Source organism: Rattus norvegicus, chromosome 12, assembly GCF_021556685.1.
Source record: "Rattus norvegicus strain SHRSP/BbbUtx chromosome 12, alternate assembly SHRSP_T2T, whole genome shotgun sequence".
NCBI classification, from domain to species: domain Eukaryota; kingdom Metazoa; phylum Chordata; class Mammalia; order Rodentia; family Muridae; genus Rattus; species Rattus norvegicus.
The window spans coordinates 26,268,971-26,281,156 of NC_141545.1; the positions used below are offsets into that span (position 1 = coordinate 26,268,971).

Genomic DNA, 12,186 nt, shown 5'->3' on the forward strand with positions numbered 1-12,186 from the left:
TCTCAGATAACATAGGAAATCAGTTCCCATATCTATCGATCCGTAACTGGAAGGGGCAGCTGTTAAGAGCAAGACTTAGCTGGAAAACTCTAAGGTGGCAGGATAATTTTATGCTTTGCTTAAAGATCTCATGAAGGCAGTGCGTGTGTTCTAGTTTGTTTTCGGTGCTGTGAGAAACACCGTGGCCAAAAGCGAAACTTCGGAGGAATAGGCCCAACTTGCAGCTTACAGTCCTGCATCAACTAGGAATCCAGGAAGTGGCCCCCGGAGGGGCGCACAGGCCAATCTTGATAGAGGCAATTCTGCAGCTGAGGTCCCTTCTTTCCAAGTGTATCAGGTTGTCATCTCATGGCATTAAGAACTCAAAATTTAGAACCGCCTGCTGGGCTATGTAGTGCTCAGTTCCATTTCCCCAAGGCTTTTTTTTTTTTTTTGTCAGTTTGAGTATATTACTACTTTTGTCATTTGAGCTTATGTCGAAGCTACTCAAGGTCCCACGAACATGGACCTTGTTTTCTAGGGCCCATAAGAGTTCAAAGAGTGATGGGGGAGGTGGCGGGAATAGATGAGAGCAGAGGTGCAAATGTCTGGACGTCTGTGGACTAGAGCATCAGGCCACAATTTTGAGGCCTTACACAACCTCAAAGCCATTGGTGTAGAAGTGCTTGGGCTGTGAAAAATCCATCGGTGTTTTGTTATTTAATAAAATGAGGGAAAAGGAAGACGAGGGAGAGGAGAAAAAAAGGAGGGGGAAGAAGAATGAGAAGAGGACAATGAGGAAGTTTTCTTTGACCTCCCAGTTTGGGAGGTGCCAGTCTGTGATCATTTGATCTTACTGATTTGGGGCCCTTGGTGAGGCAGCCCAGCCTGTCGAGAAATATGGCAGAACAAAAATTTCTTACCTCATGGCTTAGGCATGAAGGAAAGAAAGAATCTCATAATCCCCTTCAAAAACATTCTCCCAGTGACCTCAAATCTTTAGCTAGTTACACCTGAAGTTTCCACCACGTCCCAAAAAGATTGAGCTGGGGGATCAGGATTCTGGCACGTGGGTCTTTGGGATTCTAGATCCAAACTTTAAAAGTAGGAGCATCTTCGAGGTCTCAGGAAATGATGTTGAGGAAAGCAGACTCCTTTCTTGACCTCCCTGAGGCAAGCCAACGGGTCTTTCTAGAGGAAACCGGAGTCTGAGGATATACCATGGGTACTGACTCAAACCAGCCTCTCCAAGATGGTGGCCTTAGCTTGAGGCTTCTGGGGTGTGGGGCAATGAGACGCCGAAGCCTGTGCTCTCCTTCAGGTACAGCCACCTGCATCGCCTCTGGTGACCCCCACTACCTGACCTTCGACGGAGCTCTGCACCATTTTATGGGCACCTGCACTTATGTACTGACCCAGCCTTGCTGGCCCAAATCTCAAGACAACAACTTTGTCGTGAGTGCCACCAATGAGATACGTGGTGGCAACATGGAAGTCTCCTATGTCAAAGCTGTCCATGTGCAAGTCTTTGACCTCAAAATCTCCCTGTTCAAAGGTCAAAAGGTTATGGTATGTGTCCTCTATTGCCTCCTAGACCCCACACCACCCAAGCTCTTTGTCCTTTCTTCTTTTTTTATTGTCGTAATTTTTGAGGTAGGGTTTCGTGTGTCCAGGTTGACCTGGAACTTGCTATGTAGCTGAGGATAACTTTGAACTACCAATCCCCCTGCCTCCGCCTCCAAGAAATGAGCTCCAAGTCAACTCCATCCTGTTTATTTTTGTAAACCCCCGCCCCATTACGTCTTTGTCCCAAAGTGTGTGCTCTCTCTCTCTCTCTCTTGCTCTCTCGCTCTCTTGCTCTCTCGCTCTCGCTCTCCTCGTATCCTGCCTACTTCTGCAGGTAAACAACCAAAGGGTGGTGCTACCTGTGTGGCCTTCGAAAGGACGGGTGACCATTAGGATGAGTGGCATCTTTGTCCTGCTCTACACAAACTTTGGCCTTCAAGTTCGATATGACGGAAGGCATCTGGTGGAGGTGACGGTGCCGTCCTCGTACACTGGCTCACTCTGTGGGCTGTGTGGTAAGCACCCTGTGGGAAAGCAGTGCCCCCACCATGTCTCTATTAGGTGTCCTCAGGGCTTGTCAACTGAGGTGATAAGAAAAGGGTTGCCAAAAGTGATGGTGCCGGAAATCACGGTACTTGGGAGGTAGAGGCAGGAGGATCAGGAGTTCAAGGTCATTCTCTGTTATGTAGAAAGCTCAAGGGCAACCTGGACTGCATAAAAACCTGCTCCAAAAAAAACCCAACAAAGGTGAAAGATGTTACCTAGGGAGTCTTGGGTTTTGTCCCCAGCACTGCATAAACTGGTTGTGGCAGGACTTGCCTATAGTACCAGGACTTGGGAGGGGACAATAAAAGGATGAAAAGTCCAAGGCCATCCTTGGCTACATAGTTCAAGGCTAGACTGGTGTGTGCAAGACCTTGTCATTAAACAGGGAACAGTACAAAACAAAACGGAAAAATGAAACAGCCAAAGGGTCAGCCTTGACGTGGCCTCAGAGCCGAGTGGAGTCAAAGCTCCCGTGCCGCCCTTAGGGAACTACAACAATAACAGCTTGGATGATAATCTGCGCGCAGACATGAAGCCAGCGGTCAACTCACTTCTGCTGGGAGCTGCTTGGAAAATCCTTGAAGCCTCTGATCCTGGGTGAGTTGGGTATAGGATCTTGGCCTAGGTGAGCTGAGCCTGGGTGAACTGCACTTGGGTGAGCTAGGCCTGGTGAGGGCCGAGCCTTAGGGAACTAGGCCTAGGAGGAATGGACAGACAGAGATGGACATGGTGCGGTCTGAGCATGGGGGAGTTGGGCATCTGATAAGTTAGGCCTAGGGAAACTGGTTCCTGGAGGAAGTCTGCAAGCGACTGTCCCTTGTGAGCCTGGGCTCCCATGTACTGGATCCCAACTCAGGGAAGGAATCCAGTCCAGTCTGCTCATCATCCTTTCTTGAGTTTCCAGTACTGAGATGGAACTCAGGGCTTTGCCCATGGCAGATACACAACACGCTCAACCACTGGCTGGGGTTCCGTCCCTGACCTGAGGCAGGAGGTTGGAAAAGTTGTCTCGACAGGACTGGGGGTGTAACCCAGTAGGTGACGTGCTCTACTAGCATTCGTGAAGCCCTGCGTCCTATCTCCAGTACCACATAAATCAAGCATGATGGTGCATGCCTGTAATACCAACAGATGGGAGGTGGAGGCAGGGGGATCAGTATTTCCAAGTCATTCTGGGCCATATAGTGAATTCAACGCTAGTTTGGGCTATATGAAAGATATATTTATCTCCATATATATATATATATATATATATATATATATATATATATATATATATATATATATGTGTGTGTGTGTGTGTGTGTGTGTGTGTGTGTGTGTGTGTGTGTGTGTGTGTGTATAATGCACATGTATAAGTATATTGGGGCTGGGGAGGTGACTTAACCTTTAAGAATGCTAGCTGCTTTGCAGAGGACCCAGGTTTGGTTCCCAGCACCCACATGATGGCTCACAACCACCTGTAACTACAGTTTAAAGGGATCTGATGCCCTCTTCTGACCTCTTTATGACCACTCATATGCATCTACCCACACTCGGACATTCACAGTCATGTAATCAAACACAGTAAACTGACATTAAAAAACACGTAATCAAATGTCAACAAGCCAGGCATGGTGACTCATGTTTTTCATCCCAGCACTCAGGAGGCAGAGGCAGATGGGTCTCTGAGTTCAAGGCCAGCCTGGTCTACAGAGTGAGTTTCAAGAGAGCCAGGGCTATGTAGAGAGACTCTGTCTCAAAAAAAAATATGCAAACAGTTAAATTGTTCTAACTTCTCAGGCCTATGCCAACTGACTGCTTTTGTACTTGCCTTTGACATAGCCACTTGAGAAGTCCTGCTGACCCTCTAGCCTTCTTCCTTCCTAAGCTGTCCCCTGGCCACTTGAGGGTGCCCTGTGCCCTCCCCATCTTCCTCTCTGGGACGTAGCTTCAGTTTGGTGGATTTTTCCAACCTAAGTTTCTAACCTTTCCCCTCCTCCTTATCCAGCTGCTTCATAGTTGGAGTCAAGGCCTCCAGCTGCCAAGAGAGCAACGTGGACGACACCTGGACTAGAAAATGTGCCGTCTTGATGAACCCTGTTGGTAAGAGACATCTCCAGCCAGGGCTCTTTGTCCTTATACCTGAGCCTGACCCTGTGCAGGTTATGATGGGAGAAAGGGTCAGAGTAGAAGCAGATAGCAAGGCAGGGAGGCCAACAGGAGTACAGAATAGCCAAGTGGTTATCGTTTTAGGAGCCTTGACTGATAGGCCCTCTTAGACATAGACAATGCATCTGGTTTTGTCAATGTTGTTTTGTTTTTGAGACTTGATCCATGTATCTCAAGCTGGCCTTGAACCTACTGTGTAGCGAAGGATGACGTTGAACTTCTGATCTTCCTGCCTCTGTCTCTTGAATGCTTGGAGTTACAGATGGTCACCACCACATCCGGTATCTGAGGATCTGGGGATTGAATCCGGGGCATGCCATACAAGTACAACTGAGTCACATCCCCGGTTTCTGCTTGCTTTTTCAGATAAGGTCTTAGTTTTAGCCCAGGGTGTTTTGTGTAGCCCAGGCTGGCCTTAAAATCACCGTGATCCTCCTGCCTCATTCTCCCAAATTGCTGGGGTTATGGGCCAGTGATACCATGCCTGACTACATCCAGGCTTTGATGCAAGTGGGTGTTAAGTTAGCTGTGCAGGAGCTGAGGAGATAGTTCAGTAGGGAAGTGCCTGTCATGAAAGCAGAGGGCTTGAGTTTGAGCCCTAATAACCTGAATGTGAGGCTGAGAGAGGAACTGCACTTACCAGCAAGGTGAAGACCTGATTTCAATCCTGGGGGCCCACACACAACCAACTTCAGCCAGTTGTACTCTGACTTCCGCAGGTGTGCTGTGGCGTGCGCGCATCTGTCCCCACATCATAATAATAATAATAATAATAATAATAATAATAATAATAATAATAATAATAATAATAAACAAACAAACCAACCATCCAGGCATGGTGGCACACGTTGCAATCCCAAATGCTGAGAGAACAGAGACAGGTGAATCCTTGAAGCTCACTGGTTAACAAGCTTAGCTGAGGCCCTGGGCTCCAGCTTGGTCAATGAGAAACTGTGTCTCACAAAGCAAGATGGAGGCCTGGAAAGATGGTTCAGAGGACACAAGTGCCTCCTGCCATCAAGTCTAACAACCCAAGTCTGATCCCTAGGACTCAGAAGGTGGAAGGAGGGAGACCGAGTCCTATGAGTTGTCTTTTGACCTTTGCATGTGTGCTGTGACACGTGCCTACACACACACACACACACACACACACACACACACACAAAACACACAGAGACACAGACACACACACACACACATACACACATGCACACACAGAGAGACACACAGAGAGACACACACATGGAGACACACACAGACACACACACACACAGAGACAGACACCCACACACAGAAACACACAGACACACACACACACATACACACACACAGAGACACCAGACACACACATACACATAGACACACTCACACGCACATACAGACAGATACACAAACACACACAGAGACACACACACAGGGACACACAGAGAGACACACACATGGAAACACACACAGACACACACAGAGACACACAGACACACACAGAGACAAACATACACACAGAGACACAGAGACATAGACATACACACACACAGTTACACACAGACACACAGAGACACACACAGACACACACACAGAGACACAGACACACACAGACACACACACACACAGATACACACAGACACACACAGACACCCACACACAGAGACACACACAGACACACACACACAGATACACACAGACACACACAGGCACATACACAGACACCCCACACACACACAGAGACACACAGACACAGACACACGTGTGCGCACATACACACACACACAGACAAACACACAGAAACACACAGAGAGAGACACACAGAGAGACACACACGGAGACACACAGACACACAGAGACAAACATACACACAGAGACACAGAGACATAGACATACAAACACACAGTTACACACAGACACACACAGACACCCACACACAGACACACACAGATACACACAGACACACACAGACACACACACAGACACCCACACACAAACACACACACAGATACACACAGACACACACAAACACACACACAGATACACACACAGACAAACACACACAGAGACACACACACAGACACACACACAGATACACACAGACACACAGTTACACACAGACACACACAGACACCCACACACAGACACACACAGATACACACAGACACACACAGACACACACACAGACACCCACACACAAACACACACACAGATACACACAGACACACACAAACACACACACAGATACACACACAGACAAACACACACAGAGACACACACACAGACACACACACAGATACACACAGACACAGACACGTGTGTGCGTGCGCACACACACACACAGACACACACACAGAGACACACAGAGAGACACGCACATGGAGACACACACAGACACACACCCACACAGAGACAAACATACACACAGAGACACAGAGACACAGACATACACACACAGATATATACAGACAGACAGAGACTCACACACAAAGACACCCACACACAGAGACACAGACACACAGACAGACAGACAGACAGACACACACACACACACACACACACACACACACTAGTATATATAGAGTAGGGCTTAGCATGTAAAACTGCTTGTTCAACCTAAGTTGAATCCCCACATTTATGCACATTTGGATGAAAAGAACTCTACATAGTGATTCTCTGATCTCTACATGCCATAGCATAGGTGCCTGTACGTACAGGTTATACACACACATTAATGCCATAGCGCATGTGCCCATACATACATACATACACATTATATACAAAATAATAATTATTATAATTATAATAATTATTATTATTATAATAAATTAAACTCAAGGTGGATGATTCCTGAGGAATGACACTTAAAATTGTCCTCCAGTCTCCAGTGGTACACACACACACAGACATACACAGACAGATACACACAGACACACTCATAGACATATACACGCATGCACACACACACACACACACACACACAGAGACACACACACACATAGACATACACAGACAGATACACACAGCCACACAGACACAGATACACTCATAGACATATACACACACGCGCGCGCACGCACCTACCTGCACACACATATAGAATATACACATAGCCCCTAAATTAGCTGTACAGAAAGAGCCCAGCTCGTTCACTGGGCTCACCCTCTTCTCTCCCACTTTATCTTGTCCTCCAGGGCCTTTCTCCAATTGCCACGAGGTGGTGCCCCCGCAGGCCAGCTTCTCCAGCTGTGTGTATGACCAGTGTGGGACCAACGGAGACGACCTAACCTTCTGCCGCTCCCTGCAGGCCTACGCATCTCTGTGTGCCCAGGCTGGCCAGGTGATTACCTGGCGCAACAGCAGCTTCTGCCGTGAGTGATCCTCCCCATAGCTCCTCCAGCCTTCGGGGAACCCTGAGAACCCCATCCTCCCCGTCCCAAAGCTAAGTTCCTCAGTCTGCACACCCACCCCTCCGAGAGCTCGCTCTCCCCTTCCTCATCCTGCTTCTTCCCTCTTGCCGCTGTCCTCGGTTTGCTTGAGAGTGGCCGGAGCCTCTTTTGCTCCTGTTCTGGTTGCTGCTGTTGTTTTGGGGCAGGATCTCAGGCTCTCCTGTAACCCAGGCTGGCCTCAAACTTGCTGTGTAGGTCAGGAAAGCAGGATTACAGGATTCCATCTCATTTTTATCTCATCAAAAATTTGCCCTAGTGTCTAGTTATTGTCCCCTTTCCCCCAGGCCACTTAAAAATTATTTTCAATCAATTAATTAATCTTAAGACAGTGTCTCACGATGTAATCCTGGCCGCCTGGAACTGGTTGGACTCAAATTCGAAGAGGTCGGCCTGCCTCTGCCTCCTGAGTGCTGGGATTAACGTTATGAGCCACCTTCCTGGCCAGAAGCAGGCCTTAAACAGTTTTAAATGTATTTTGTTTTCTGTTTGGATTGCTTGTTTTTTGCTGCATGTGAATTCGTGTGCGGTGTGCATGTATGTGGCTATGCCACCCTTTTCTCTTTTTGACATGTGTGCATGTATGTATAAGCCAGGGAGTGCCCGTGGAGGTCAGAGGGCAACTTGCAGGAGTTGCTTCTCTCCTTCCACCATGAGGGTCCTCGGGAGCAAACTCAGGTGAACAGATTATCAGCGAGCATATTTACCCTGTGATCCATTCCTGCGTATTCATTTTCATGTGTGTGGTTGACCCTCGGGTATCTTCTTTGATTTCTTTCCACTTTATTTGCTGAGGTGGGATCTCTCTGTACACCTGAAGCTCTTTGGCGGACTAGCCTAGCTAGCCAGCTTGCCCTTGAGAACCCCGTCTCAGCCTCCTGAGTTGTGGGATTACAGGTAGACGACCAGGAGCTTTTATGTAGGATCTGGGGATCTGAATTCTGGTCCTCACAGTCACTTGGCAAACTACCTGTTTGGCCACCTCCCCGATCATGTTTGTTTGGTTTTTGAGGCAAACCCTTACTAAGTAGCCAAAATCAGTCTTGACCTCTCTGCGCACTCTACGGTGTCCTCAAACAGCATCTTGATTGCTGGGATTTGAGACCTACACCCTTCCTTTTCCATCACTGTAGTCATAAGGATCAAGTCCAAGGCTCTGTGTATGCTGCGCAGACCCACCATCATGTAGTTAAAACCCATTTTAGACATCTGGGGAAGACAGTATGGCAGCTTCTAAATAATTAAGTAGATTAATCTTCTGACCTACAATCCCGTCCTGCATGCGTGCAGAAAATAGTAACTCACCTGCGCCGAAATCCATACACTTTCCAAAACTTACTGTAATAAAAGTTTTCAAGTGCTTCAACCCCCACTTCTAGCCCACTGTCTAAAGGTAGGGGAGAAAAGATGGTGAATAGGACAGGAGGATGTGGACCTTAGAAGTAGCTCTTGGTGGCGATTCTAATCTCCGTGGCCAGAATACCAGCAGTCCAGTTGAGTAGTGTCACCCACCAACCGATCAGGTCATCAAACATGAATCAGCAGCGATGGCACAAATCGGAGGAAACAGCAGGTCTCTGCTGAAATGGCATGAGTCAGCAGGAGTGAGCAGAACCAGTCAAAATTCAAGGAGACGTTCTCTACCATGTCTCTCTCAATGAAATGATGGTCTGTGAAGACAGGAGACTAGCAAAACGTCGCATGGCTAGCTATGCAAGTGCCCTGTAACTGTTCATTGCGTCCAACTTACACCCTCTTCAAACATCACAGGTCCTCTCATGGGCCTTGCTTTAGGAAAACATTACATGAGTCTGCATCATATGACACAACCAAAACTTTCCACTTCATAAAAGTCTGCACAAACATCCTTCGTCACAGCCAACCAGGGGATGGAAGTCTGGGCTACAAGGGCCAACCTGTAACCTGTACTTGGGAGGCATTGGTGGGAGGAAGGACGGCTGGAGGCCTGGCTGTCTGATCTTGCAAGGCCTCACTAAGAAGAAAAAAGATTGGAAACAATTCAAAAGTCACATAATTAAGCAACTATGAAAAGAAACTCGGAAGCCACAAAGGATCATATGTGATACCATTTGTATAAACCATTTTGGACATTTTTTAAGTATACAAAAATTAAGTGGTAAGAAGGCCATTCACTTTACTCTACAACCACCAAACCCCTATGACCATCTGTCACCTGAACTTCTTCTTCCCCAGCGGAAACTCTGACCTATTAACTCTCCATCCCACACACACCCCCTCCTCAGTCCTGACTCTATGAACTCAACTTCCTGTAAGAATTGGCATAGTGAGTGATACCTGAAATCCTAGCCCTTGGGAGGCAGGAGGATCAGGAATTCAAGGTCAAACTGGGTACATAAGGGGTTCCAGGCCATCCAGGACTGCATAGTCTGTGTCTGTGTCTGTGTGTGTGTGTGTGTGTCTGTGTCTGTGTCTGTGTGTGTGTGTCTGTGTCTGTGTGTGTGTGTCTGTGTCTGTGTCTGTGACTGTGTCTGTGACTGTGTCTGTGTCTGTGTGTGTGTGTGTGTGTGTTTGTCTGTGTCTGTGTGTGTCTGTGTGTGTGTCTGTGTCTGTGACTGTGACTGTGACTGTGACTGTGTCTGTCTGTGTCTGTGTCTGTGTCTGTGTCTGTGTTTGTCTATGTCTGTGTCTGTCTGTGTCTGTGACTGTGACTGTGTCTGTGTCTGTCTGTGACTGTGTCTGTGTCTGTGTCTGTCTGTGTCTGTGTCTGTGTGTCTGTGTCTGTATCTGTGACTGTGTCTGTATCTGTATCTGTGTGTTTGTGTCTGTATCTGTCTCTCTGTGTGTGTCTCTGCCTCTCTTTCCTCTCTCTCTCTCTCTCTCTCTCTCTCTCTCAAAAAAAAAAGTGGACAGCACCTAAGAAATCGACACCTGAGGTTAAGTGTCATTTTAATATTTTTAAAACAATGATACTTTTTTAAACAATGATACTTTTAATATAGGTGCGACTTTAATCTCCTTGCACATACGTACATGCATCCCTACATGTATCCACACACATGTGAAGATGTGCACACAAAGAATCATATAGAATTCGTCCTGCGATAACCAGCTGCTTTCACATAGCATGACTTCCCAGGTTCATCCATGTTGGAGTCCATACCAGGTCATTCTTCATTTTGGAGAAGGAGCATGGGATTTTAGACAGGGTTTCATAAATCTCACGCTGGCCTTGAACTCATGTCTTCCTGCACCGGCCTCCTGAGCTCTGGGATTATAGGTGTACCTTGCTAGGCTATACAATAATTCACTGTAGAGCCATGACAGCCGAGTGTGGTAGTTTGTACTTGTAAGCCCAGCAATCAGGAGGCTGTGTGAGGAGGATTGAGTTTGAGGCCATCTTGGGCTACAGGGTAAAACCCTGTACTGATCAAGTAGCTAATCAATAAATGAACTAGAGTATGGCGGCACATGCCTATAGTCCCAGTTCAAGGTCATACTTGACTACATAACAAACTCAAGTCTAGCCTGGGCTACCTGAGACCTTCCCAGGAACTTTCTGCCTTCCTTAACATTTGTGTCCTTTTTAGCTCTGAGGTGCCCACCCAGGAGCAACTACAGCCCATGTGCCAACTCCTGCCCAGCCACCTGCCTTACCCTAAGCATCCCAAAGGACTGTCCAACACTGCCCTGTGTCGAGGGCTGTGAATGCGAGAGAGGCCACATCCTGAGTGGAACCACCTGTGTGCCCCTCAGAGAGTGTGGCTGCAGTGACCAGGATGGCTCCTATCACCTGGTGAGAGGCCTGGTGGCAGGGGATGTTCTTCCTTTCTGGCTTCATGTAGGCTGGATGGGGGGAGGGTGGGCTTGGAATTCAAGAAGCGGTGGGGCAGGCCAGAGCCCAGGGTGGGACTTGGGGGTGAGGACAAAGGCTAGATGCTGAGAAGCTGAGAAAAATTCAAGATCAAGACCCGGGTGTGATGGTGCCTGTTAATAATCTCAGCCCTTGGAAGACTGAGGCAGAAGGGCCATGAGCTCACGGGCAGCCTGGGCTACATAGTAAGAGCCTGTCTCAAAGAAAAGATGGATGGATGGATGGATGGGGGAAAATGGCCATGGGGGAGAAAGGAAGGGAAGGGAGGGGAGGAAAGAGAAAGGAGAAGGGAAGGAGGGAGGGGAGGACGGGAGAAAGATGGGGGAAGGGAAGGGACCAAATGCAGTTACCCTTCTGGGTTGGGGAGGGCTCCACCCATCTCCAGTTTCCAAGTTTCCTATTGGCTCTGCTGATGATGGCCATGCCCCACAGTTGGGGGAGAGCTGGTACACGGAGAAGACCTGCACCACCCTCTGCACGTGCTCCGTTCCCAGCAACATCACCTGCAGCCCAACATCCTGTAAGGCCAACCACGTGTGTTTGCGCCAGGATGGGCTGCTGCGCTGTGCTGCAGGTAAGCGGGGCCATGCTGCCAGGAATGTCCCTTCAGTCCTGAGGAGCAGCCCTCCAAGTCCTCTCACCTCCCCCTGACACGCCCTGTTG

The 12,186-nt window shown here is 48.1% G+C and overlaps 1 protein-coding gene across 1 annotated transcript in view; it reads left to right on the forward strand.

Moving 5' to 3' along the window:
* Positions 1-12,186, forward strand: part of Zan (zonadhesin) — a 105,620-nt gene that overhangs the window by 33,144 nt on the left and 60,290 nt on the right. The window contains 7 exon segments of the mRNA NM_001107134.3: positions 1,301-1,548; positions 1,880-2,060; positions 2,577-2,688; positions 4,082-4,176; positions 7,419-7,595; positions 11,240-11,445; positions 11,956-12,097. Of these exon segments, the coding sequence (NP_001100604.2) occupies positions 1,301-1,548; positions 1,880-2,060; positions 2,577-2,688; positions 4,082-4,176; positions 7,419-7,595; positions 11,240-11,445; positions 11,956-12,097 (1,161 nt within the window).